Raw genomic sequence first — 27,692 nt, 5'->3', positions numbered from 1 at the left:
AATGAACGAACGGGCTGAATTTCTAATCTGAGCCAGCCTGGTTAGTTTTACAGAGCTGCACCAATATTGATGTAGGGCTTAAAGCAAAGTTGGGGGGAGATGCATCTCAAGGAGGAAGGATTCAGCTTGGCTGGCCAGTCATTAAAATATCAATTGCTCTTAAGTGTCCTCCATGCTCAGCTCATTATTTCCTTCCTACTGAGGTTATCTGGTGTGGGTGGGATTGACAGCCTCAGAGCACAGAGACCAGGCTGGGAAGTCTCCCACTGCCCCCCTGATACACACATTCACTGCTGGCACGGGTACAGAGCATTCTAGGAAAACACTGGACCTTGTAGTTCATAGAATATTCTGAGTTGGAAGGGACCCACAAGGACCATCGAGTCTGACTCTTCAGTGCAGACAGAGCTGTCTGGGAGCTCCCAGCCCTTTAACACAGCAGCACCCATTCCCAAATCTCCTCTGCTTCAGGTGTCCTCAAGGCTTCTCCTCTGTGCCCTGCATTTGCCTCCCCACAGGTTCTTACTGTACTCCGTCTCGTTTTTGTTGGTCGTGCTGAGCTTCTTGATGATCTCCTGCTTCTTGGACTTCACCATGGCAGAGTTGCTTTCGGTCAGCTTGCTGAAGAAAGCTGGACGCTGAGTGTTGTTTCCTGGGGACTTGGACCCCATCCTGCAGAGCGAAAGACCACTGGAAACCTCTGCAACGTCCACTGCACAAAATCCTACCTGAAGAGCCTCTTCCCCCGGTGTGACTGCTCAGAATCAGGTTGGGAGCTCCTGGGATACTCAGCATCTCCAACCTCTCTCCCTGTCCCAGCTATAAATGTACCCCGTGGTCTTGAACAGCCGTGACAGATAGAGCCCCTGGGATGGGACACAGCTTTGGGCAGCAAGGAAAGCAGCCCAGGCCAGGCCATGTGTGGGGACATCCCCACGCCCAGCTGCCCCCAGCACCTGCTGCCAGGCCGTACCTCTGGTCCATGGGCTCTCCCTCGCGGAACAGGACGGGGTACGGGGCGCTCTTGGCGTGTTCCGTGTCTCCCGCGCCGTCGGGTGGGGACACCGGCTCGATGCAGCTGTCCGGCCCCCCCGCCGCCGCCTTGCCCTGCTCCGGGGACCTGGGCAGCAAGGGGACATGCCATGGGCTCACTGTGACAGCCCCTGTCCCTGTGCAGCACCTCGGGGTTGGGAGGGGGAAAGGATTCCTGGTGCTTGGCAGCGCGGCAGAGCGTGGTCTGGGCTGAGCCAAGCCCTGGGCTTGATCCCCCCAAAGTGGGACAGCTGAGCCACCCCAAACACAGCAGCCCAGGAGGGACCTGCTGGTGGCAGGGACACATGGATGGATCCCTGTGGAGGGCTGTGACATTAACCTTTTAGAGACACTGCTTTTGATCCTCTGTATCTGTGAACACAGCGGAGGCAGAACCCGCCACGTCCCATGCTCCTTGTCAGGGCCACACAGGAGCTGGGTGGCTGCAGGAGGGGGCCTGGAGCTGGGGCAGCTTGGACAGGATCACTACTGGCCCCTGATGCCATGGCCGGAGCCTGGGACACAGCCACGCTCGAGTCTGCGAGGAATTCCTCACACCGAGTTCTGGGAATTTATGTCTTTGTTCTTTCTGTGGTTTCTCTTTTTTCCCCAGTTTTTTTTTCATCACTGGGTGGTCAGGGCTGGGCTCTTTTCCTTCATGTTATAAAGCCAACTCTAGGACCAAGCAGAGCTGGGAAGAACAATCCCATTTACTGACAAGGCACCACTCATTCCTGGATACATCTGGGTGGGTGTTTGGGTGCAAAGACAGACACATTTTTTAATTCCATACAACAGGAATCAGACCTGCCTTGTAGCAGCAAGGGGATTTGAAAGTGACTTTGAAACAAATACAGGTGGTGCCTGAAATAAACAACTGCAGTTGTCAGGGCACCTGTGTCTAATAAATTTCTGATTCACTGTGCAAGATGAAGATAAAATTAACTTTGAACCAGTGGAAAACATGTTGCTTCAGGTTTTTTGGAATCATCTGTGGTCAGGGACTGACAACAGTGACAGGACAAGAGGCAACAGGCACAAACAAAACATCTAAATTTCCAACACAAGGAAACCCTTTTTTCCTGTAAGAGTGCTGAAATGTTGGGAACAGGTTGGCCAGAGAGGTGCTGTCTCCAACAGTGGAGATACTCTGAACCCAACCAGCCAGGACCCAGGGCAACCTGCCCAAGAGGCCACTGCTGGGCTGGGTGATCTCAGGAGATCCATTCCCACCTAAACCATGCCAACCAGCCAGATTGGGAAGGGAATTATGCACGGACTCTAAGGGGGTCTAAAGATCATCTGTAGGACAACAGGGATGGCAAGAGGCACCACCCCAGGGGAAAGATACCCAGATGAGAAAGGAGCTGGGCTGTGGGAGAGCAATGCCAAACTCCGATCTGCCCCGTGCAACCCCTCACCACCGTGCCAGGCAGCCAAGGGCACCCACCCGACTTCCCCTGAGCCACCTGAGCTCAGGCTGGCACCCGCCCGCCTGTGCCAGCCCGGCTTGGCCTCTGAGCTCACCTCTTGCCCCCCTCGCTCTGCGGGGAGATGCGCGAGGCCGCCGCGTGCTCCTGCTGCTGCAGGTAGGCCTCGCTGGGGGTGCGGCGCAGGTCCAGCACCGGGCACGCCGCCCCGGGGAACGAGTACACCGGCGGCTGGATGTGGGAGTTGAGCTGCTGCGGGTGATGGCGCGTGTAGTCCTGCGTGATGACCTCCTGGAGAAGAAACCCGAGTCAGAAATAGAGCTGGTTTCGACCTTTGCCTTGCTTGGCCGAGCTAAGAGGGTGAGCAGGAGGGAAACAAGCTGATTTGTCCCCACAGATGGAACTTCTGCCTCCTGTCTGCAACAGCTTTTGTGATGGGCTTCTTGGGGACACAAATACCTGGGCTGAACAGTCATGATGTCCCCTTCTTGGGGACACAAATACCTGGGCTGAACACTCCTGATGTCCCCTTCTTGGGGACACAAATACCTGGGCTGAACACTCCTGATGTCCCCTTGGGGACACAAATACCTGGGCTGAACAGTCATGATGCCCCCTGCTCTCCAGCCCCCAACTAGAGGAGTTGAGGTCTCCAGTGTCACTCCCAGCCCATCCCCACCAGACATGTTGCACTGAGCTCCTCCCTCCTCCCTGGAGCCCCAGCAGGAAGGGGATGGAGGTGAATGAGGTTAGTTAGTTACACTGATGTGCTGGGCCAGCGTGACCACGCGCTGGTTCATGCCCTTGATGCTCTGGCTGGACTGCAGGGGCTGGCACTGGGGGCCGTCGGGCTGCCGCAGGTGCTGCAGGTGCACGGCTTCGGGAGCCGAGGCCTTCAGGGAGCCTGGGGGGCACCAAGGAGAGAGCAGGAATGAGATGACATCTGTGTCCCCTTCTTTGAATGCCATCCCAGCACTGGAGCACAGCCAGCCTGGGCTCTCCCGTGCCAGCCCCCGTTCTCACCTTGCTGCTTCTGCCTCAGGTCGTGCTCCCCGTGCCCCTTCTCTGTGTCCTGCAGCAGCTTGGCCCCTTTCTCATGGGACAGGCTGGGCGAGCTCACGGGACTCACTGCTTCCATCCGCTCGGGGCTGTAGCCTCCATGAAAGCCTGAGGAAATGGAAGGGAGTTAAAACCAGGAGCTCACTTAGCTTTTCCCTAGCTTTTGCTTGTGGGTAGAGTCACATGTTCAGCAAAGTGTGGGGAAAAAAGAGATGAGGCAAGACCTGGCAGGTCACACTGCAGGGCCACCTCTGATGTCCAGCTGTGGTGATGGCTGCTGGGAAGAGGTGATGTCTCATTCCTGCAGAACTGGACATTCAGCAGCTCTCGGTGACAGCATGAGATCCAGGGACCAAATCCAACCTCTGCAGGTTCACAGTTTGTGCCCCCGTTTTCTCCACCCACTGAAACCCTCACTATGCCCAGAGGGACAGCGATGCCCAGAGAGAGTGGAGGTGGCTGCATAAGAGGTCTCCAAATAAAACAAACCCCCAACCCACCATGGCCAGCACCAAGGACTTGAAAATTGGATGTGAGACCCTGGAGACCCCAGATGCCACTCCAGAGACAGTGGACTCACAGACCATAGGGGCAAAATTTGACCATTCTCTGTTTTTTAACACCTTGCACAGACTCACAGAACCATTTAGGCTGGAAGGACTTGTAAACTCATTGAGATCAACCACGAACCTACCACTGAAAACTCCACTAGGGTCTGCACAAGCCTCTGCACAGACTGGAAGTGCATCAAAGCAGGCAGAGCTGCAATGAGAGACAACCATCACCTTTCAGCAGGGAGGGGAAACTGAGGCAAGGATGGGTTATGCCTCTGCAGAGGAGAGGCAGAGGATGAAGGGGCCCTGGAGGAGGCAAATGGTGACTCTCTCCAGCCAAGCACATTTGGCAACACAACTTTTGCCTCCACAGACCTTTATCCTCCTAACACTCTATTCCTAGAGACTGCCCTCAGCAGGCAAACGTGGCAGGGGACCCACAGCACTCCTGGAGGGTTCCTCCCTGTACTTGAGGCACAGGGAGGGGAGGACTCCATGGAGAACCTCCCTGCACCGGGGATGGGGATGCAGCATCCCCCATTACCCCATGCACACCAGCACTGAAGGGACCACACTTCAGATTCACCCAAGATGAAATATCCTGCTCTGGAAAGGTCCCTAACCAACAGTTAGGTCCTGAGGAACAGCACCTTGTTCCTGTAAGCTCCGTGGCCAGAGCAGAGCTGCCCCTCTCCGCAGCACAACACTCAGCTGGATGAATTCCAGGTGTCAGGGAAAAAGGTGGGCAAAGCTCAGCCAGGGAGTGCCCCATGGCCAGAGGCACAGCCACAGTCCTGCAACACGCTGCTAGAAGGTGCCAGGACCAGACATGATTGAAGGTTGGGATGGGATGCAGCTCTTCTCCCCAGCCACGCTGCCCTATCCTCTCCATCCTTGGGATATGGGAAGGGGAGTGGGACAGGAACTCCCAGTACTGATGGCCAAGGCAGCTGCTGCAACTTGAAGATGGGGTCCCACCAAACCCCCACAGGCTGCTTGTAGCTTCTGCATGCTAGTGGGAGCCTGGATGAATGCTCTGGTTGAAGGTTGGTCCCATCAAGAATGACCCAGACCTTGAAATCCATCCCCCTCCCTGCACTTTCTATTGGAGTAACTAATCCTGGTGCTTTTGTGTCTTACACAAGATTCCCCTCTTAGCTGGTTCTTGTGGTCTGCTCTGGAAATGGCTGCTGAGCACAGCTGGGCTGAGCGATCCCAGGACAGCCACGGTGCCCACCCTGGGCAGCATCCAGCACCAGCACCCTGAGTGAGGTCACCCTGAGCACAGGGACCCCATCCAGGCTGAGACCCACAAAGCCCTCAGAGACCCTGCAGCTCATGACAGGGAGGTGCTTGTCTGATGGTCAGCAGCCTTGTCACGCTCACAATCCCAGTTCTCTGCTTTGCTTGTTTGATTTATTACCCACAACTGTTCCTTGCAGACTGCCTGGGAATTTCTAAGCATGAGGAAATCAAAATTAGCAAATGGCTATTGTCTGTAAAAAGCAATACCAGGAACTGGACAACATTTGCAAAACAGGACTTGGTAACTGAAAAAACTGAAAGAGTGTGGGAGAAGGGAAGATCCTTAAAACACACAAAAATAAAAAAGTCTGGAATAACACAATGGCCAGGAAGCAGAGGGACAAGCACACTTGGGGAGCTGATGGTGCCAATATCCATGTGCAACTGAAAATAAGAAGTAATGAAATAAAATGGGTGTCAGGCCACAGGTCTCTCACCTCTGCCCTCCCATTTCTGACCATCACTAGTGGAGTGGTTACTCAGCGAGCCTCTTTCTTGCTGCCCCTTATCACAAGACATTTGGTGCATGATAATCACATCTGTGAAGTTGGCTGCTGTCGTGGTGGTCTTACCGAGTGCTCGGAGCTCCTGCTCCTGCATGGAAAAACGTTTACTTTGACTCTTTTCTCTACTGTGCTGCTCGGAGCCTGAGGCTGCGTGCTGCTGGTCCAGAGGGTGGTGGTGCTGCTGGCTTTTCCCCTGTCCTCTGCCATAGTGATGAGAGGAGCCAGCTCCGGAGGCGGGCAAAGGTCTCGACTCCATGGCTTTAATGGGCGAAGGCGACTGCTCGAGGTTGGCCCCACTGGGCAGCTTTGAGGTGTAGATGTTGTTGTCAGTCTGGGCTCGTTCTGTCTTGGCTTCCCGCACCCTCGAGGCCTCTTTCTGCAGGATGGCCGGGTCCAGCGGGGCCGCGTAGCCGTCGGCCGCGCTGAGGGAGGAGCGCAGGGTGGAGGCCGAGGGGAAGGCGGCAGAGCGGATCGGTGACGTGGTAGTGGTGGAGGAGGATCTGGAAGGAAAATGAAGACAGGGTCAAGATGAGAGAAGCAGGTGGAGAAAGGGAATGCTGTTACTAGAGCCTCAGTGTTCAGTTTTGTCCAGTTGAGCTCCTTCCAGGCCTCCTGAGCATATGGCTGGGCCATGCAGGGCCAGTGAGGAGGGCTTGGATGGAGCCCTGTAACTGGCCACAGGGTATTGGGCCTGAATGCATTGACTGGAGAACACAAAACCCACGGACAGGTCCCAGAGACCTTGGTAACTCCACCACCTGGCTATCTTCAGCAAGAGGAGCAATACCTGTATTTGGGCACAGGCACACTCCTACTTTTTCTCCTGGCAGCAGGAAAAGCAAAATAATTGGGGCACCAAAATGTGCCTCTCCCCACCACAACTTCCCTGAAAGCCCCAATCCTGCTCCCACTGAGACTGAAGGGAAAACAACTCTCACTGCTTCCTCTCAGAGGTGCTCATTAATTAAGAGCTGGTGCAGGCATCCAGGCAAGCACTGGAAGCCATGGTGGGGGGAACACACCGTAGGACGGAAGGGGTGGGGGTCTCCGAGGAGATGATCTTCATGCCGGTGTTGTGGAGCACGCTGGGGCGCTGCTGGATGGTCTCGTGGGTGCGGGGTGAGACGGGAGAGTGCTGGTGGCTGTGAGAGTGGGAGGACGAACGGCTGCTGGACTGCTCTGTACCTGCGGAGAGCACAAGGAAGGGCTTCTTTAGCCCTCTGTCCAACAGCCCTAACCCTGCCTTCCACCCAGCACACGTCCCAGGGTGGAGGGTGGACTCCTCCCCAGCCTACCTGGTCTCCAGATGGGCGCATGCTCCACTGTGGTGGAGGCTAGGATGGATTTTTCACGCTCCCTCTCTCGTTCCCGCTCCCGCTCCCGTTCCCGTTCGGACACCGATGATCCTGACTGTTTGGTCATGTGCGTGGGCCCTCCTGAAACCCAACCAAAAGGCAGTGAGAGGGCTGCAGACACAGCAATTCCCCCCAGGAGTGCTGCCTGCTCTTCACATCGCTGTATCTGCAGAGCAGATAAGGAATGGCTCCATCCAAGGTCACCTGGAGCAGGAGAGACGAGGGCAACCAGTGTGACTGCCCTGGCGCCATTTCCAGGGAATGACCTTCCACAGAACTGTTTGCTTTGGGAAAGAAGGGGGGGAAAGCAAGGAAGCCCTCAACAAGCAGGAAGAGAGGGAGTCAGTCCCTGAGTAAGAATTAATTTGGGGTCTCCCAACCTGTCCTGGCATGCTGAGCCCATGGCCTTGGATTGCTTACGAGCATCCTCCTCAATCATTTTCCTGCTGGAAAAGCAACCTCCAGCATTACCTGGGGAGAGCGGGGAGCTGCTGTGCCGGCTGCCGAAGGTCTGGGGGGGTCCAGGGATGTAGGTGATGCGGTCCATGGTGGTGGCAGAGGTGCCAGGGGTAGGGGGCACGAGGACGGGCAGGTGTGGCACTTGGGACAGGTCGATGATGCCTGGAGAAAGAAGCGAGAGGACTGTCAGGACAACGCCGAGCTGGCAGTGCCAGCCTGACCCAGCCTCCTCCTCCCATACTGCTCCCAAACCCCCGGACGGGGCCGTGCTGGGAGGACCTGCTGCATAGTTGAGGGCGAGGGAGGGCTCCCGGGGCGACAGCCCGCGCAGCATGTCGGCCCGCTGCGCCATGGCCGTGGCTGCGGCGTTGTGGTGCATCTGCTGCGACGTGATGTAGTCGTTGATGATGGTCTGGCGGTTCTCCATGGCGGCCGTGTCCGGGTAGCCCCGGATGAGGTACGGGGGGTACAGGTGTGGGTACGTGGGGCTCGGAGCCAGGTGCCTTGGCAGGTAGTAAGCAGCAGCTGGGAGAGAAAAGGATGCAGATGTGAGGCCGCAGAGATCTCAGGCTTTTGGAGCGTAAGAAGGAAAATAGCAAACCGCGCCCCCAGCCAAGGTACCTGCTTCCAGCTGGATTCCCCTCGGGATGGCGGCGGGGTCGAAAGGCAGCGGGATGTGTCCTCGGTACAGATCGACGCCGCTGACGCCGCGGAGCAGGTGCTCGTACGGGGAGATGGGGTGATGGTGGTCGGGCACGGGGGCGTGCGGAGACTTGGAGTTGGTGAGCTCTCTCGATGTGGGGGTGATCTTTCTCTCCTGGGACACCGGCTTCCCAGCAGTGATGCTCCCTGCTGAGAGCAGAAGGAAATGAGTCAGAGACTGAGCACTGCGGCCAAGCCACGTCCCTGAGGGATGCCTCTGGCCAAGCATGTCCCACAGGGATAATCGTAGCTACCCTGAACTGGAGGGACCTTTCCCTCCTCCCTGCACGGCCATGCCCTGTTTCACCACCAGGGTCAGGGTGGGCCAAGTCCCAGTTGCCCCATGGGAGAGAGGCCTTTCCCAAAGCATCCCTTCACCCCAGCACATCCATGCTGGGCAATCTGTGCATTCACCCTGGCCTGCACAAGCCGACGGAGGTGCACCCTTGCTTCCACGCTCTTCAGCACAAGGAGGTCACTGCTGCTGTTAGTGAGAAGTGTGAACACCTCCCACCCAGTGTCCCAAGCACTGCTTTCCTGCCTGCCTATGGAAAATAGAGTGCTGTGGGCCGCTGCTGGGACAGGGAGGACACTTTAGGAACACCAATGGCTTCACCAATCTTGGCCCAAGTCTCTCTTTGGCTACCCTGGTGCAGGTGAGGTTCCCTCACTTCAGCAGCGTGAGCACCCCCAGGAAGGGCACTGAGCCCCAGCTGCTCCTGGCAGCCACCCCAGTGCCATGAGTCAGCCATGGGCGTGGGGTGCTGGGAAGAACAGGTTCAACAGGCACCTGCTGGGAATCACTTGGGCAGGTGGGGTCAGCAGCCACCTCCTGTGCACCTCACCTGCTCGGCTGTTAGAAATTTTACCATCAAATAAAAGGATTGGAAAGTACCTTCGTGCTGCCGTGGGGTGGACTCCCGTGTGGAGACCGGAGAGCCTCTGTGCAAGTGGCTGCTGAACGCTGTGCTGTGCCCTGCCTGGTGGTCCTCATAGCCGAGGGCACTTTGGTGGGCCTTGCCCGGCTCGGGTACAATCACAGGAGCCCCTCTGGCGATGGAGCCACCCGAGTTTGTCACAGGGCTTGGCCTGTTTTTCAGGCTCTCTTCGTAAGCTCTCTCCAGATTCCTCGGGTCTTGGATGACATCCAGAGAATGCACAGAGTGGAAAGTCCTGCCGGGACTGCCGATGATGGACCGCACATCGTGCTTTTTGGTACTCGAGGAGGAAGAGCCGCTGTCGTACTTCAGTGGGGTACCCTGGGGACAGGAGGCAGAGGGGACATCAAAGGGGCCTAGAACAGAAGGAGCCCAGTGACTGCATCCCACTGAGTTTCAACAGGATTCAGGATGCCTCATTCAGTGGGTCAATACACAAGGTTTTCTCAGTCAAACAGCCAACAGCCATCGGCAGAGCAGAGATAACCACTCGGCACAGGGCAGGGTGGAGGGCCCATCCTGCATGTCTTGCTGTGCTCCAACAAGACGATGATGAGTCACTGCCGAAGGCTGGCTGGGCCCATCACGCCTCTCTCCTACACACACTTTGAAATGGGACAGGACTGCAAGGTGCCATGGGAACCCTGCAAATATTTGGAGACCAACAGGAGACAGCATGCCATGTTTCGTCCTAACTACTGGCCCTGCTGGGTTGCCATTTGCCCACGAAGGGAGGAGGAGACCAAGTTTTTGTGCACCCAGAGTCACAAATGCTGAGGGCACCAAGTTGACTCTGTCCTTGGAAAAGAGGCAAATGTGTCCCCTTTTCTTTACATATCTAGATGGACCATTGCTTTCTTAACGTGCCAGAGGTTCCCTGGGCTTTGTACTTATCTGCAGGGAAGGATTATAGGATGGTTTGGACTGGAAGGGATCCCTTCAAAGGATGGGGCAGGACAACCTGTACCCAAGCAGAGCGTCAGTTCTTACCAGTGACGCAACACAAAGCTGTCTCTGCTCTCCTTTTACCTTGGGAATGGCTCCCAGGATCTGTGCAAAGGCAGCAGTCTGAGCAGGACTGATCTCATCTGCTGTTCACTCCATGCTCACCTGCGTGATGGAACCTTCCTTCAGAGGTCTGGTCAGAGAGATGTCTGGTGTCCGCCTCAGCTCCTCCCGGGGAATCTCATGGATTGATCTTCCTGCTTCTTTCACTGTGGCTACCAGGTCTTCGTGGGTTGATTTCATTTTCAGAGGAGTCAGATCGTGAGATCTGACCTTGTAGGCATCAGATAAGTCCCTTGGTGGAGTGTTTTCCCTCTTGAGCTGTTTGGCTTCTCTTCTGAGGTAGTCCTCATGGGCCTCCACATAGGACCGAGGTATTCCTGCAACCCCCAAGCAGATGATGGATGCAGAGGGTGACTCCCCAGGCAGACCCTGGACTCCCAGTCCCCATGCAGATACTCACTTCTAGGGGGTCTCTAGTTAACACATGTAACTCAGGGACTGGTACCCAACTGAGCCCACAGAGCAGCTGTACCACTGATGCAGCTGGTCCACCTCACCTCTACCACCACCTTCTGTACCCATTTCACAGCAACTTCAACCTGCTTCATGCAAATCACTGACAATTTTGTCCCTGACTTTGGCAAAATTTAGGTTGCTAGAAGCTGAGCAAGACTGAAAATCTCTCTGAGCACAAAGCAGGGGCTGCAAAGATCTGCAGCTGGACCTTGACATGCCCATCCTTGCCCATCCTTGTCCCATCCTGACAACGAGAACAAGGGGCTGTGCATGTGAGATGCTTCCCCTGTCCATGCCCATCTTGTGCTCCCAGGTTTTACCTTGTGTAATTGAGCCTCGCATGTGATGCTGCTCCTTTAGGTTATGGGGACTGTGTCGGTCTGGAGGGATCGCTCGACCCATGAGACCTAGAAGAGATCCAAGAGGGAAAGTCAGGCTGTGACACAGCAGTAATTTACAATGAATACATGACAGTGTTATCAGGGATGCCTGGGACAACAAGGATAAATACCAATGATTTCTAAATTATTTATTTTTTCCTCTTCTTTTAATGTGCTTCTTTTTTCTTTTTTTTTTTTGTAATCCTGGAGCTGGTCTGTCAGGACAGCACTCAAGGCAGACAGACCAGTCTGCATTCTGTTTTTTTCCCATGCTGGTCAGATGCTGTCCTGTTGGGATAGCAGCTAAGCACTGCCAGAACACTGGCACAGGAAGATGCACCACATAGACAGGAGACAAGAGGAGATCTCCACAGGTCACTAACATAACAGGTGAAAGGTTTCATGCAGACCCACCTTCAATGCTGGTAGATAAGGTATCACGGGCTGATAAGCCCCGGCTGATCCTCCCCTCCATCATATCATAGGTCCGCTTAGTTCCTGTGGTCTCATGGGAAGCTCCCGAGCTCCTGCTGTCTTCTTTGGGACACTGAGAAGCAGCAACTCCACCTGCAGGGGGGAACACCAAGAGGCATGGAAAGTCAGCACGGGCCAAGAGAGGGTGTTTACTGCTGTTTGTGTGCGTTGCTGAGGGGTCAGATCCCATCCCAGCATCAGCCGCCGCTACGCGGTGCCAGAAACGTCGCATGGGATTGGCTTCCAGGAAATTCAGCTGGTGTTCTCTCCCCTCCCAGCCTGCCTCAGACTCCAGATCTGTGCCTCCCTCTTGAGTAGGAGCATCCACCCAGTCGTGTCCCATTCCCTCCCTCGCTGGTGGGGCCATCCCGTGGGCAGCAGGACAGCTCTGAGCCAGTGGGAGCAGCTGCAGTTCCACTGAACTTGACTCTTTGGGTCTGGGGAGTTTTGGTTTTTTTTCCTGTTTGTTTTGATTTTTACTAGACACCTACTGTTTGGGATCTTGGCCAGCCTTAACATCTGCCGAGACACTCCCTGGGTGAGAAAATCAGGGAAAACGGAGGAGAAGCGAAGCTGAGAATGATTCCTTTGAAACAGCACTGAGCACACACAGGAACTGGGAGAGATGGTGCAAAGCAGAACTGATGGAGTGAACGCTAGGGTGAGGAGAGACCACTGACTGCCCCCTGATCCAAACCTGGAGCAGGTTCCCTGCAAACAGGCAGTGGACATCTGTCCTGAGCTACAGCCCCACCACCAGCACAGCCCTGCCCGTGCCAGGCAGCATCACGCCCACCCCGGGCAATGGGCACCCATCATGTGCAGCGAGCTGTGAATTCAGCAGCTTCTGATCCAGCTGAATGCCTTGGGTTTATGCCATCAGCTCCAAACAGGATGTCAGCTAGGAGAGACAAACGCCTCTGCCCATCATCCCTGGCCAGGCTGCCCTTGCCAAGGATTGCCAGTGCACTAATCCTCCTCTTTGTGGGTAGAGAAGGTGGATGTACAATTAGAGAAAGCAGGGAAGTTAAAAACATGAATTCTATTGTGGACAATCAGGAACAAAACTCCTCCTTGGCAAAACCAGTAATTAATAAAATGGGATTATTACAACTTCACACCCACTGTTGGTTTCCGCAATCAGCACCCACTCAATCCACAAAGTGTTTGGGGCTGTGTGTGGGGAAACAAGAGGGGGTCCGTGCCTGAGCCTTTGCTTCAGCTCCATTTGACAGCAGAAATCCGGGGGTGACATTCAGAATCAGCCAAGCGCCATGCGGGTGATGTGCCTGCACCCTGTCATCAAGGCACATCTGTTGCCACCAGCCCTTCTGCAGGAGGGGACGTGCTCCCAGGCACCCTTTGTACCACCGGGAAGCAGGGGGAGGGCGCGAGGGAGAAGAGAGACTAAACAGAAAGAAAACCATTCCAAACCCACGTTCCTCGCCTTGCAGAAGCCATCAGCAATCATATGCAGGATGAGAATAACCAATCTAGCACAATTCAGCTCACACATGCTACAGGATCTCGTCTCATTACAGCTCTTTTATTTTAAGCACCCTCATGACACTAAAGAATTTGCAATTTTTTTTCTGCTTGCCAAAATTCATAATCACCAACAGTTTCAGTTTTCTTATTTAATTTTTTTTTTAACTCTTCTGCTCCTGGGCTGCTCAGCCTCGCTGGGCTCTACAGGGGGAAGGAGAGAGGCAGGGCTGGCAAGGCTGCAGCAGCTCATGGGATCACTTGGGATGTGATAAACGCTATCAAGCATGTAAAAGGCTGCTGGGGAGAGGAAGGAATTATTTCCTCATCTGTGTCCATGGGGGGGAGTGGGAGAGGTGACGGACACAGGCTGCAGCCAGGGAGACTCGGGCTGACACAAACAACGGGAGAGTTTGGTCTGCAGCTCTCCTTCATTGCCTGGAGTGGGATCCCAGCTCTGGGCATGGACAGCCCTCACTGCCAGGAGCACTCCTCATCTCTCCCTGATGGTGCTATTTCTGAGATCAGCCTTGTTCGACCCCCAGCCTGGGCAGAGGTGATTAAAATAGCTTCTTGCACAAACAAGTCCTGAAACATTTCCTGTGTGCCCCCTGCTCCAAGCCTTGCCAACTGTCCCAAAGGGCATCCAGTCCAGTCCTTGGTGACATTTCTTATCTGGGTTAGAGTTGACAGTGGACCCGGGGGACATGCTGTGAGCCAGTTTCCATGTGGCAGGCGGGAGGCACAGCACAGAGCCCTGTCTTGAAAGGTCCCTGTGGTCCCAGGACACACACAAAGGTGACAACAGCTGGAGCTTGTCCCCATGGCCTGGCCTGAACCCTCGGCCTCCAGCCCTGCGTAAGACAACCCAGCCCGTGATGAAAGGAGCTGCCTGCACTTGTGGCCATGAGGAAAGGGATTTCTGTGGGACACTGCCCACAAGGCCCAGGCTGCCAGGCAGGCTGGAATGATACTGTGCCCCAGGGAGGGAGGCACAGGGCTCAGCAGCTTCCCAGAGACACCTACTGAGGCAGCTGAGGTTGGGATCAGCTCCTTAGTCATCTCCAAACTCAGCTGAGAAGGGAGGTGACACATGAGGACAGCCATCCCTGTGCACACCAGAGCACATGCCAGTGCTTTACCCAAGAGGATTCAGGGCTGCAGCATCTCTAAGCTGGCTCTTCCTGACTACAGATGCAAGCCAGCAGGAGTCCGGCTCCACAAGAGATCCCTGACCCAGCACACGGTGAAAGGCAAGAATGGGGCTGTTTCCAGCCTCACTGGAGAGCAACATCTGCTTATCTCCAACAGGAGGCACCGGGACACGCAGAGCAGCTTTGATGGGCAGTGCTGTGATGGCTGAGCAGGCGCAGAGCAGGCAGGAGCAGCTGGTGACCACCTGCTGGTACCACTAATGCAGCGAGGCACTGCCAGCAGTTCCCGAGGAAAAGCCTTCCCGTGCTGCAGGGGTGCAGCAGCAGCCAGCACATCCCCAGATAGGCTCCTTGTGGGGTGCAGGAATGGCTTCACCACCTCCAACAGCTCTAGCAAAACTCACCAGACACTGAGGCTGGGTCCAGGAGGATTCCTGAAGGGCAACCTCATGCTGGAAAAGCCTCACGGTGCCCAAGTCAGCGCAGGTGAGAACCTGACATCCAAATAAACCTTGATGCTGAACTACCTGACTTGCCTCCATCTTGCAGGTTTGAGTCCACCTTGGCCCAAGTGTTTGGGAGTGGTCTCGTAATGTTTTCAATCAGTGCTCCTCCACTGCAGGGTGCTAGGGATGAAGGTAACACCTTCCCAGCTGGTCCTCTCCTCATCCCTGTTTCCCAAAATCATTGCAACCCTGCCTGCCATCTCTAAGACAAGATAACCACACGGGACACACAGCACCAGGGTGGGAAGGGAGAGAAACGCTGGAAGCAAAGAAGGAGGCTGGCCCACTGTACTTCGTCAGCTTTTCCTCAAATAGCTCCCAAGCCCCAGCCACAGTGGCACAAACCCCTGGCATCTGCCCTAGAAAGGCAGAGAGGATTAGGACTCACCCTCGTAGGACAGCACGTGGCCTTTCTTCCCTTCGTAGATGACATGTCCTTTGGGCACGGCATCCTCCCTCGCCTTCTCTGCTCTGCTGGGGCTGTCTTCTCCGATTATCCTGGTAATGGTTCCTTTGTACAGCACTTCTGCCGGGGTGCCCTTGGAAAGCCACCAAGATCCATATTTAACAGTGTCACAACCAATTAAGCAAGCGCCGTGCGGGGACAGGCTGTTCCTCGCGGGAAGCTGAGCGCAGGGAGCACACCCGGCCTCCGCTTCCTGGCGCAGCCAACAGCCAGGGACTTGCAGCTTAATTATTGATGAGAATGATAATGAGGAGCAGTGAAAAGGTACGTGATCTGTGTGAGGCTGCTGGGAAGAGGCAGGGGATGGGGAGAGAACAGACCTCCAAAACAGCAGCTCTCACCCCGTGCGTTTTGGGGGAAGCTACCTGGCCTGCTCCCTCTCCCCAGGTTTGGGGGACAGGGCTGGTGCTCCCCTGAGGACACCTCGGTGACAGCAGGAGCTGCTCCAGCATTAGCTTTTTCCCCAGCTTGGCACAGGAGCCACAGAGATGTCCTGCCCACCCAGGCACATCTGCTGGCAGCAGTGTGACCTTCAGTGAGCTGCCTGCGTGCGGGAGCTGGCGGCTGGCAGCGCGCCCGGGCGAGACGGCAGGCGACAACAAAACCGGTCCCGCAGCAGGTCGGGGAGCAGAGCCTGCCTTAGCTCCCCAACAGGAACAGCAGCAGGCTCCCCACACCCACCAGTGTGAACTGAAACCTCTCCTTCACCACAAGCAGACACAGCTCACAGCACCTGCCCCTCGAATCCCCTTCAAAACACACGGAGCTGGGTGTCCCTGAGGAGTCGCCAGTGATTAGCACCCTTCTGCCACTGTAACCTGTCGCTGCCAACTGGGAACAGCCACCATGGGGTGACAGTCCCCCTTCCCCATCTCTGGGAAGGCACGGTGATGCTGTCAGAGTGACACTCCTGACTGACACCTACCTACTCAGCTCATTTAACCTGGGACTGATGCCTGGGGAAGCCCTGGGACGCGATGCCCCCGCCAGCTTTGCTGGTGCTTCCAGGTTGTGCCACTCAGGCTTTTTCCCCACCCCTGCTCTCTACCAAGCCCTCAGAGCAGCAGCAGTCCCCAAAAGCCAGGGCATACCAGCACGTGGGTTCAGTGCTCTGGTCACCCAGCCTTGCAGGGGATCTGGGCAGCTGGTAATGGCTCTCCCAGCCCCAGGTAAGGAACCTCCCTTCCGCAGATGTGCTCCGAGGGGACGTGAAAGCAAGTGATGACAGATGGCTTCAGAGCAGAGAGCATCTATTCAAGATCTGCTTCCTGTGAACTGGATGACTCATCTGAGATCAAGTATCAGCTCTGGTAGCAGGAGCTGCTGCCAGAACAGGGGGCTCCTTCTCCCAGCAGGAGCAGAGGGATGCAGGCTGCTGGGCCAGCAGGAGAGCCAGGCAATGCCCTGGGTCTGGCCCTGGTACCTTAATCCCCAGCCAAACAAAGGAATCTGGATGGATTCATTAGCTGGCTGGATTCATTAACTGGATTGAAAACAGTATCTCAACAAACTCTGCTGATCTCCTCCACTGGCACATGGTACTCAAGGTCCTTGACGCCCACCCACTGCTGCCCACTGCTGCCCACAGCTGCTGCAGGAGCATCTGAGAGGACAGAGCAAGTGTTTGCTCTGATGGGTTATTTACAGCCCCTGAGCCCCCACTCCTGGCAGTTGTTGGACACAGGGCACCAGGCAAGCTAAGCTTTTGCTCTGGGCCAGGATTCAGGATCAGGTCCCCAGGGCCAAAGCAAACATGGTCATCCTCCTTGAAGAAGGCAGGCAAAAATTGGAGCCTGAATGTCTTTAAATATCTGAATGATGGCCAGATAAAATCCTCACGGGAAACAGATTTTTTTTTTTTTAATTCTCTCCGCTCTGTTACCAGATGAGCAATAACTCACACTGCAAGAAACTATCGCCCGCTTGCCAGCTGCTCTTCTGAAGATGGATGGTGGAGATTAAGGCCAAAGTATCTTCCTGCTGAAGAGCCTTTGGGCAGGACCCCCAGCACAGCACGCTCAGCCCTGGCAGGAGCTCTCGCTACCTTACCTGCCCCTCACAGCCTCCTCCCTCCTCCACCTGGCCTAGCCCTCCACCCATCTCCTTTGCTCCACTCCACTTTTTTGCCCTGGCAAGATGGTTTTTCCAGAGCCATTTACAGCTGCTTTTGCCTCTGTTCTTTACAGCTGCAAAAGGCAAAGCTGGGTTTAAAGGTGTTGTAAGGCTGCACTGCTGTTTGTTGGGCTCTGCTTTTCTGCAGTCTTCACTCATGGGACACTGCTCGTGTCATCCCAAGTGGGGGCTGTTTGCAGACCTCTCTGAGGGGCTCCATGGGGTGGGAGCATCACAGAGCTGCTGCACAGCCCTGTCCTGCACACCCAGTGTGCCCCACAGACCCCCAGTGCCCATGTCCAGCACCACACGCTGCAGCTGCCAGCACCCAGGGGTGACAAGGGACCTACATGTGTGATGGACCCTCGGTAGGTGATGGGCGACTCCGGAGGGGGTCTGGATGTGGGTGTTCCTTTGGTGATGCTTCCTCCCGAGGCAGAGCTGAGGGAAGTACCTGTAGGACACAAAACCTGTGAGCTGGGGGCTGGATTTGCTGTTCAAAACCCGTGGGGCTGAGACTACCAAGTGCAGGATTTGACCCAGTCTCTGTGGTACTGGAGGGGACACCCTCCAAGAGCTGTCAGTGCTTAATCCCAAACTTTGCACCCTTTGTACCAAGTGTCTTGAGAAAACCATCCCTGTGAGAGTGGGGTGGAGAGGAGGTAAAACATAGGTCTTTTGAGGCTATCAGCTCCCTGCTGTCTTTGTGGAGGTGCCAGGCAGATTTATGAGCCTGGGAGAAAGCACAGCCTGGCTCAGCCTCTCCTGATGTGATCAGAACAGATCTGTGGCGAGATGCAGCTCAGGGCGGCTTGAGTTCATTCACACAGATGTGTCCTGGGTTGGAGCCAGCCCACTGCACTCAGGCTCCCAACTTGTCTTACTGGGGGGGTTCACAAACCAGAAACCTCTGCATTTATTTTCTTCTGCCTTGTTAATGGGGAAAGAAACCCATCAGGGTTCCATTTAACCAAAATGGGGTCCCTGAGCAGCTGCAGCAGCAACAATGAAGAGCATGAAAATACCAATTAATGTAATTTAAACAGGTCTTGCTTCGTCTTAAGCAACAGATTTTCAGGTGCCCCTTGAATACAAAACCTCCACCAGAATCAACACTTGAGGGCCTGATTCAGGGAGGTGCAGAAAAGGGGCAAAGAGACCCCTTTGTCTGGGCACACTTGCAGAAGTCAAACCTGAGATCACTGGGCAGCTGCAGCCAGTGTGGCATTCACCAGGCTTGGCAGTGGCAGCATCCCTCCCTCCCCACAGCTGGGGCACGTGCCCCCCGCTCCGGGTCCTCACCCCGCAGGATGGAGCCCTCCTGGGACGGCTGCAGAACCAGACTTTCTGGCTGGCTGGCCTGGCTTCTAGGAGAAAGTTGTTCCTGCTTTACTCCAGGAAAAGGCACTGGAAAACATTAACCACGTATCAGCAGAGGTGCAGGACACGGGGCCACAGCCCTTGGCTGTGCCAGCCCGGAGGCAGCACCTTCTCAGCACCTTTGCCATTCCCAGCTCTTTGGGATGGGCTTCACAGGGTGGTGAATTCACAAATGCCATCGAGCAAAGCCAGATCCTTCACCCTGGCACTGCCCACACCAGGACCAGAGCTGACATTGAAAACCCTGTGCTGGTTTATAACAGGACCCACATACAGCAGGAAACAGAGCTCATATCCCTCCTCCCCAGGCTTGAGCCCTCACCCATTCCCTCCTGCTGTTAAGAAAAGCTTCCAAATCTGCAGACTAAACACTTTCTTTGTTCACTTCAGGCCATTTACTCTTTATCCTACTGGCCTGAGGAGCAACAATATATTTCCTTCCTTCGATCACAGTATTACCTGAAGGGTATTTATAGGCTGGAAGTGTCCCTGACCGAGTTGTTGCTTTCCTATACTGCACAAATTTAGCTCCCTGTGTCTCTGCTCCCCTGATGGACTAATCCTTTCATCCTCTTAGCAGTTCTCTCTGTGCTCCCTTGCTGTGGCCTGTGCTCCTCCTTTCCCCTATGCTTCTGGCAAGCTCGCTCCCTCCTGCTCTCAGAGCACGTGAGAAACAAATCGTCTCCCCATTCCTTACCCAGTTTCTTGGGATCCATGGTTAGTGGCAGGCCCATGGTGATGGAACCAACGGGGACCTTGGCGTGCTCGGGGCTGTAGGGTGTGTGGAGCTGGATGGGCATTCCCTGTGGGGCAAGAGGAGAGGTCAGGAGCAACTGATGGTCCCTGTGAGGCATCTCCACTGCTCACACCTATCAATGCCCTACCTGGGAAATGGATCCGACGGATCTCTCCAGCACCGAGGGGTGCTTGGTGGAGGAGATGAGGGGAGGAGGGTTGGAGATGCTGGCTAGTCTCTGCAGCCCTGAGCGAGAGCTCTCATGCAGGTTTAGTGGGATGGGGTGTCCTGTGAGGAGAACACAAACATCAGTGAGACCCAGGGTAGGCAGAGCAGCTGCAGCCATCAGAGAGCAAAGGGGGAGGGAGGGAGCAGGGGCTGGGTGCAGTGACCTGGCTGGCTGTGAGCCTGCATGAGCTCCAAGTCACACAATATTTTGGAAAGGACTGGAATAGTTTAAGTGACTGCCTTGTCCCCTCTGCAGCCAGAGGGTGAGCTGCACCCGACCTGTCTGCCCTCCAGCCAGAGAGGGATAAACCCTGTCTGACTTTGCACCCACACTGCTCTGTGACAAACCACATCCCTACACCTGCCCCAGCCAGAGTTGGGAGACACACCTGACCACCCTGGGACCTTTAAAGAGCCCAGCCTGTGCTACTGGCTGTAAGCACAGCCTCTGGGCTCAGTCCCAGGTCAGGCAGGGGAGGACACATGCCATGCAGCCAGTGGGTTTTACTTGCCTGGTGGGTTATACTGGAACAAGTGGGGCTCTGCCTGGGGAGAAGTTTTGATCACATCCCGGGGGTAGGACAGAACAGGGGGCCAGCACGAGGCAGCCATCGACTCGGCATTCAGCTTCTGAGCCTCTGCAATGGCTGAGAAATGCACGGACTTTTCTGCAAAGGACACAGAAAGAAACTGCGTGGTCAGCGGCCGACACGAGTGAGGGGTCCCTGTGAGCACGGCAGGGAAGCAAGAGCCAGCTCCAAGCACTGGAGATGGCTTCAATTCAGTCCACCTTGGCCATGAGGTGAGGGCTGAACTCTCCAGCCAAGCCAAAAGGAAAAAGCTCAGTGTCACTGCCTGGGTTTGACAGCATTTATTTCACTCAGATTTAAAGTGCAGTGAGATGTCTGTGCTGGTGACTCTGCTGGTGCTCACTGCCTGCAGGAAGCTCCACAGACCTGGTGCCAGCCCACCTCACCAGGAGAGATGGCATTTGACATGCAGAGTCCAGCTCCTTGCCAGGACTTGTCCATTACTGAATTGCTCCTGGGCAGCTCCTGCCTGTGCCCATAGCTCCACATCATTCCAGCATGGCAGGGCTGGAGGATTAATGATGATGCTGCCAAATCCTTCCCTGAGGTTCAAGCCAAGAAGCAGCAATGCTGGCATTCCTCTGGTGCATGGGGGACATCCAGAGGGCACCAGCTCACTGGTGACTACACTGTGGGGTGCAGCTGGGCACAGGGTGCCTGCAGAGCCCCAGGCCACTGCCAAGACCATTAAAATGCCAGCACACCAGGGACGGGCTCATCCCCACATCACATAGAGAGGTGAAAGCTCAGCTGCTCTTAAAGGCTGGCTCCTGGCTATAAATAATTTGTAGGCTGTAGGAAAGGGCCTGAAATAATGGCATCAGTTTCTTGGACAGCAAGGGAATAACATACTGATGTTCTCTGAACACCTGGGACGAGCACACTGCTCAAGACTGTCAAAGGCAAATGAAGATGGAGATGGGCTCTGTGGAACAACCAAATGAGGGAAATGAGAGAGGCTCACTGGTCCTCTGTGAGGCACAGGCTGGGGGCAGGAAAGCTTCCCGAAATTACCTGGTTCAGGGCATCCTGGACACCAGGCTGGGTTCATCCTGGCTATAGAAAGGCTGATGGGAGGCCAAGAAGAGCTTAATGATGGAGGAGCTGTGCTGGGAACACCTGAACCCTGCCATTTGCTAAAAGATGCTGAGGAAAAGAGAGGCTTCATCTGCACCAGCTCTATGCCAAGTGCACCCTCACGCTTGGCTTAGCAGACAGATGAGACAGCCTTTTCTGGATGGATTAGAGGCAGGCTTGGTAGGATTTGCTTGTAATCAATAAACACTTCATTTTGCACTGCCCTTCCTCCCCAGATCCACCTGTGTAACGTTCGCATTGACCAGAAATTAGGAACTGGGCAGTAAACAATAGCAATCACAAATGAAGCCAGCCTTTAACCATCAATTTTTGATAAAAAATAGATGCTGAATCCTACTAAGCCTAATAATAGGGCAAGTAGATTATCAGAGGCCCAATTTAATGAGGCTTTACTACATTATCGTTATTAATGCTCAGTGTATTCAGAAGCTGGGAGATTATTCTTGTCCGCCTCAGTGAGAGAAGAAATCCATTCTGGGCACACAGAGGTGTGCAAGCACCTCTGCAGCCTGGTGGGACCAGACCTTGGCTGTGGCCTCTTCTGTCCCCATTTATGATCCCAGAGAGGATCCCTTCATCCTGCCAATAGAGGCGAATCCAGGCACATCCTCCTCACTGATGGAGAGTCTCTGGCACACCCACACTCCCTGATCTTCCCCCCTTCAGCTCGGCCCCATTCAAGCTCTGCTCGTGTGGGGGGCAAACAGCGCTGGGATCTCCCAGCTGAAGAGGCTCCCTGACGCCAAGGCACTGTCAGCCAAGGCTGTGTGCACCCTGGATGGCTCTTGGAGAGCCTCGTCCTCCTCCCCTCCCCGTGGGAGCCGTCCCCTCCCCTGCGAGCCTCTCCAGCCTGTGAAATGTGGCCAGTTCCTAATTGCCCCCGCATTAGAGGGTGGCTATAACTCAGCCAGCTTTTGATAAAATAGCACTTACACGGGGAAGAGAGAGTTCCTATTACCGTTTATCAAGTCCCTGGAATGGGAGCGAAGGAGTCAGAGTTTATATGATCCGTCATCCAAATTAATGCTCTTGGCTCCCCATCGCCTACAGAGGCCAAATGAAACACAACTAAATCAACACAAAACACACTGCTGGCGCTCCAACCGCCGAGTGATAACCAAAGATACGCCCGACAGCAACTCGGCACTGGGGAAAGGGATCCGTCTGCCTGTCGGTGAGATCCAGGCAGGGCTGCCTGCCTCTGCCCAGCCCCGTGATTAGCAGCTCCTCTTGGAAGGCCAGGCAGGGCTCAGGAAGGTATGGCTGGCTGGCCACCCTCCAAGCTGATAGAGCCCCAGCCAGCGGCTGCGAGGCAGCCAACGCCTCGGCCAGGATGTGTGCAAGACTTGGCTTTGAAGCGGATCCAGAGCGGTGCGAAGGATGTTGATCTCCGGAGCGGCTGCAGGAGTTCAAGCTCTCTTATCAAGCCAGGGAGGAACAGGAGTACCTGCTCTGGTGGAGTCAGCCCCTTGCTGAGAGGTGGCACAGGGCTGCTCTCCAGAGGGCTCTGCAGGCTGGGCTGGACTCTCCCTTTTAACTCCAAGCCATGTGGCAGCACGATGTCTGCAGGCTGGATGCTTGCCACTTCACTGGGATGGCTCGGAGAGCAGGGGAGGGAAGAGATGCACACAGATTTGCCAGGAATATCTGGCTATCTCCCTTCTAACCCCTGACCCACAGCCAGGACGTGTTCCAAGAGGCAGAGACAGAACCGAGACAGTGCCTGAGTCCATACTTGTACTGAAACCAGGGCTTTGTGGGAGTTGATTTCTCCTCTTGAGGCGACTCATCACAAACCTGCTGCTTTTCAAAAGAGAAATGCGTTCCCACTATGAAGAAGAGAGACCAGCCTATGTCTCCCTGGGGTCCACATGCATTCCAGACCCACTGTGGTACCCAGCACAGATGCACAGCCACACAGGGCTTGGAGAGCACACAGCTGGAGCCCAAGACCTACTGAGATGTTTGCAGGGATATAGGGAGGCATAATTACTTTCATTAACATGAAAGATTCAGAGCTGTACAGAGGAGAGAATAAAATGCTTCATATCATTAGTGCTTCGCAGAGAACAAAGCAACAAAAGATCCACCTGGATAACAGATCCTTGTCTTTGATAATGGTGCCAGCAGGCCGCAGAGTGGAGTGGGTGACTTCAACACCTAAAGCCTGCATTGCACCTCATACCCACTCATCTGCCTCACCTCCTCATCCTCCTGTGGCCAGGAGGAAGCTGGAGCTGCAGCACTGGGACACGGGCGATGCAGAGCCCTGGGCTGGAGTGCTGGCAGTGGCACTCAGCTGACAAGGAAGCTGAGCAGTGCAGCATCAGATCTGCACAGGATTTCAGCACAGGAGATCAAACCTGTTTACCTGCCACTGGGGAGGAAGAGCTGGAGGGGAACTGTTCCACCTGGGCAGCAAAGAGGAGCACAGTGGGATAAGATCTACTGGAAATGGGACTTCACAGGTGGCAACACCACGACTTAGAGGAAACTCCCTTTCTTGCAAGGTGAGCAGTCACCTTCCTTGCTTATATGCAAAACATTCTGAAGGTGTGATGCACACATGGCGCTATTTATTGTTTGAAAAAATTGTGGCCAAGTGCCAGCAACCAACTCTTCTTGCAAGCAAATCCTTCTGTCCAGAGGGACGTGACAGCTTGAGGAATAACTACCTGGCCTGGACACTGCAGAGCAGGTTGCTACAATCCTGGCTGCCCGAGGGTGAACTAGTGCAGTGATTTTCCAGCAAACACCACAGCCAAGTCCAGTGCCTCCTCAGCGCAGTCTTATCCACCCTTCTCTTCCATGCACAAGCAGGTGATATTTGCAGCTGCACCCATTTCTGTTCAGGATCCAGCACTGGTGGACACTGTACCCACACAAGCCCAACTTCTGACTGTGCCATTGGGGACAGCTTCTCATCTTCCTTAACAACTGAGCCACAGGCTGGCTATGGGGGGCAGGGACACAGAGTCTGAACTGGAACAGACTCTAACACTCAGATTAAAAACACATTTAGAGGATGGTTTCATCAGGACTTCCCGTCTCTCCTTAACCTTGATCCCCAGGTGCTCAAGCTAATAATGTTTCAGATGCTCTATGGTGGGAACCTCTGAATTGCTCATTAGGCAGCCAAACCACATCAGAGCTATTCCGGGGAGAAAGCACTGGGAATCTTTACAGGAACCTTTGGACTCCGAGTCACAGTATTAGCATTGATTTTAAATGAAATAATGGTCCCCGCTGTGCATTAAAAGCATTCTTTATAGAAAGCCAGCAAGGTAGAAAAGAGCCATTGTACCCAGAGCCTTGGCATGCCTCCAGGCCCCTCTGCTCTCTGGTGAATGGCAGATGCTAATAAAGGCAATCTTCACCTCCTTGGCGCTCCACACTGCCCTGCGTTTGCTGTGGGCTCAATGAGACATCATGTACTGTCTAATGAACATGGGAAATTAGCCATGCCTCTCTCGTCCTGCCTCAAGATGCTATTAAAGAGCTTTCAGGGGCTGAAACAAGCTTTCACCTACGAGGGAGAAAGCTGCTGGCTGTGTACAGCTGCACACCCCGGGTGCTCCGCGCGGATAAACGCGCACCGACACGCACACAGCCCTACCTTCCTTCTCTCCAACAGCGGGGCTCCGGCTCTTCCCCCTGGGACTGCTGCTGGGCTGCTGCTGCTCCTTCTCAGCCTGCTGCTGCTGGGACTGTGAGAGCTTGCTCGGGGGCATGTCCTCGCGGGCAGACTCGTGGGCTTTTGTGATCTGCTGCTGGTAGAGAGCCAAGGCGTGGGGAGGCACCTGAGGCTTCGCGCTTCCACTCTGCAGTACCCCCTCTGAGAAACCTTCGGAAATCTGCAAAGCAGTAAGAGTTGGTGACGCTCACCACGTGCTGTTGACATCCATAAAAATCTTGAAGACATCAGGAGTTATGAGTAGCCCCTGCCCCACACTATCATGGCAAGTCTTAGCAGAGACCAAACAGGGCTTCAAAGTTCACTAGCCACAGATTTAAAAAGCCCATGACAAAAAGTACCAGCTCTGTGCTGGTGATACTACAGGAAGGAGTCAGACTTGTTCAAAACCTCTACTCTACAGTTACGTGCTTGTAGCTTTTGCCAGAAGTTACATTACAGCAGCCACATCTTAAGCTGCAATATGGGAAACTGGAAGAGCATCAGGAATGGGTCCTCCCTGAGCCTGCAAACCCCAAAGCAGGGATTTCCTCCCTGCCCACCCTGCATCGCTGCTCCTCCAGTGCTGACTTTGGAGATACCAGGATGCTTCTTCTCACAGCTCAAGTCACTATATCAGTACTTCCAATACGTGGCTACTGAGCAGTCAAAAAGGGGGACCAAGCAAAGCTCCTGGGTGAGTAAGGTGATATCCTTCAAGCATAAGATGAAGTGCAGGGCTGGGAAGGTGCACTCTTTCTTTTTAAAGCAATGGGAGGCAGCAGTCATGTGGCAGTGAGAAGCTTTTTCTGTCCAGACCTCCCACGATTTTCTGATTAAAAGAGCTCAAGAGACATCCAAATGCTGCTGGCAGAGCTGCTCCAGCAGCTGGGAACACACTCTGCACAGGGAGCACCTTGCCTGGCCGGGGGCTCGCACCGCCCAGGCACAGCTCTCTGTGGACCAGAGGCCATCCCCAGGGATGAGCACATCCTTGCAGCCCTGACGCACACCATGGAGCCCAGTGGGAGAGCACAGGCTGTGCTCCCAGTCCCTGCCCTCTCCAGCAGGGTACTCACAATGGGAGGGATGGCAGCAGCTCTCTGCTTCAGCTGTTTCAGGTCCAGTGGCTTCTGCGGCGAGGAGTTGAGCCGGGCGTCGCTGGCGGTGTTGAGCAGGCTGGGCCGGGGGGACAGCAACCTGGAACCAAAACACAACGTCAGCCATGGACAGGCTCCATGGCCCACGGTTCCCCCACACTCTCCACCCCTGTTCTGTGCTGCCAAATCCAGAGGACATCCTCTGCATCAGAGAGGAGCGTGCTGGACCGCTGCTCGCTGCTGGGAATCTGGGCTCAAAGACAACCCCCAGGGGACTACGTGTTCAAACAAGACCCTTATGTCTGGCTCAAGAGGCTCTTGAGCCCACTTTCCCTCATCCCCATGCTATTTCTAGCAAATCTGCTGTTGTCCAGAATAAACCTAAGGGAAAATGGACTCTAGAGCTGGGTGTTATGGAGCAAAATGACCAGCTCAGATTTCACCTGGACATCATGCTACCCTCCAGAACTCACACGCACATCTCACCCAGGGCTGGGGATCAGCTTCATGCTCTTCTTCAAGGACTGTCTTTTATCAAGGTGCTAAAGCCAGGGCAAGCCACCATGTGTAGGGAACTCGGGCCCTTGGGTCACTTGAAAAGATGAGAGGCTGGATTTGGATGGGATTTGGCACTCAGCAGCCCTGCACCCTCACCACTTGCTCTTCCCCTTGGCTGGTTGAGCTTCCTGGTAGACACTCAGCCAGCCATGCAGAACCCCTGTGCAAACATGGGGGACATCCCCATGGTGCCACCAAAATGGGGTGGGATGGAGGCGTGCAAAGCCCTTGGGTCAAACCCTCAGCATGTCCAGCTCCTGAGCTTATGCCGAGACCTCAGGGATCACATCTGCCCAGGCCATCTCTGCTTTCTCTCCCTCCTGACTCCAGTTTGTTGAAGCCAGTTCATAGTTTTCAAGCTTTACAGCTTGATTTGTTTATTTTAGCTGTTATTTTAGTGTTCTCTTCAGCCTATAAATTTCAAGGTCATTCCATGCTCACCCTTGGATGAATAAACAAGCGTGGCGGGGCCGTGTGTGGGGAATAAACTCATCTTGGTGCTGGGGCTGCCCCAGCCCTCACTCTGCACAGTGCCTGGCATCAGAGGGGAAAGGGACCCACCTCCACACTGGGACCAGGGTTGGGCACCCAGGGGAAACCAACCAAGGGACAGCAAATTTGAATTCTTCCCTAAATAATCCAAATGATGCTTGTCTGTGGAGCCGTATGGGTGTTGTGAAGCCACACTCCTGGAAGGGTGCAGTGCCCCAAAATCTGCTGAGACACAGGGCTGGGGACAAGGGCACCCAGCACTTGTTCCTGAGACCTTCACGCCAGGCTGAGCTGTGGAACTGCCACACCAGCAGCTGCTTTGTGCACTCACTGGTGCTTGAAGAGGTACACTGAAGCACCCTTAAAGTCCCTTTAAGCACCCTCAAGATCTTCAGG

At 54.8% G+C, this 27,692-nt stretch overlaps 1 protein-coding gene across 13 annotated transcripts in view; it reads right to left on the bottom strand.

The window, feature by feature from the left end:
- NCOR2 (nuclear receptor corepressor 2) overlaps positions 1 to 27,692 on the bottom strand; it is a 230,542-nt gene that overhangs the window by 7,263 nt on the left and 195,587 nt on the right. For 8 of the 13 annotated variants that reach the window (XM_053993433.1, XM_053993441.1, XM_053993442.1 and 5 more), the window contains exons 21-43: positions 26,226 to 26,346; positions 25,090 to 25,327; positions 20,298 to 20,453; positions 19,706 to 19,845; positions 19,519 to 19,624; positions 18,744 to 18,848; positions 17,792 to 17,895; positions 15,252 to 15,402; positions 11,659 to 11,811; positions 11,185 to 11,271; positions 10,451 to 10,725; positions 9,298 to 9,661; positions 8,322 to 8,552; positions 7,980 to 8,225; positions 7,713 to 7,862; positions 7,182 to 7,322; positions 6,909 to 7,071; positions 5,953 to 6,386; positions 3,486 to 3,629; positions 3,224 to 3,366; positions 2,560 to 2,753; positions 974 to 1,120; positions 527 to 672 (exon numbers count right to left, since the gene is read on the bottom strand). In XM_053993433.1, coding sequence (XP_053849408.1) covers positions 527 to 672; positions 974 to 1,120; positions 2,560 to 2,753; positions 3,224 to 3,366; positions 3,486 to 3,629; positions 5,953 to 6,386; positions 6,909 to 7,071; positions 7,182 to 7,322; positions 7,713 to 7,862; positions 7,980 to 8,225; positions 8,322 to 8,552; positions 9,298 to 9,661; positions 10,451 to 10,725; positions 11,185 to 11,271; positions 11,659 to 11,811; positions 15,252 to 15,402; positions 17,792 to 17,895; positions 18,744 to 18,848; positions 19,519 to 19,624; positions 19,706 to 19,845; positions 20,298 to 20,453; positions 25,090 to 25,327; positions 26,226 to 26,346 — 4,139 coding nt within the window. The remainder of the gene's footprint in view (positions 1 to 526; positions 673 to 973; positions 1,121 to 2,559; positions 2,754 to 3,223; positions 3,367 to 3,485; positions 3,630 to 5,952; positions 6,387 to 6,908; positions 7,072 to 7,181; positions 7,323 to 7,712; positions 7,863 to 7,979; positions 8,226 to 8,321; positions 8,553 to 9,297; positions 9,662 to 10,450; positions 10,726 to 11,184; positions 11,272 to 11,658; positions 11,812 to 15,251; positions 15,403 to 17,791; positions 17,896 to 18,743; positions 18,849 to 19,518; positions 19,625 to 19,705; positions 19,846 to 20,297; positions 20,454 to 25,089; positions 25,328 to 26,225; positions 26,347 to 27,692) is intronic. The other 5 variants (XM_053993434.1, XM_053993446.1, XM_053993443.1 and 2 more) reach the window with 1 other exon arrangement.

This window comes from Vidua macroura, chromosome 18 (assembly GCF_024509145.1).
Source record: "Vidua macroura isolate BioBank_ID:100142 chromosome 18, ASM2450914v1, whole genome shotgun sequence".
Taxonomy (NCBI): domain Eukaryota; kingdom Metazoa; phylum Chordata; class Aves; order Passeriformes; family Viduidae; genus Vidua; species Vidua macroura.
Note: the sequence above shows the minus strand (reverse complement) of the source record. Positions and strands in the feature narration are given on the sequence as shown.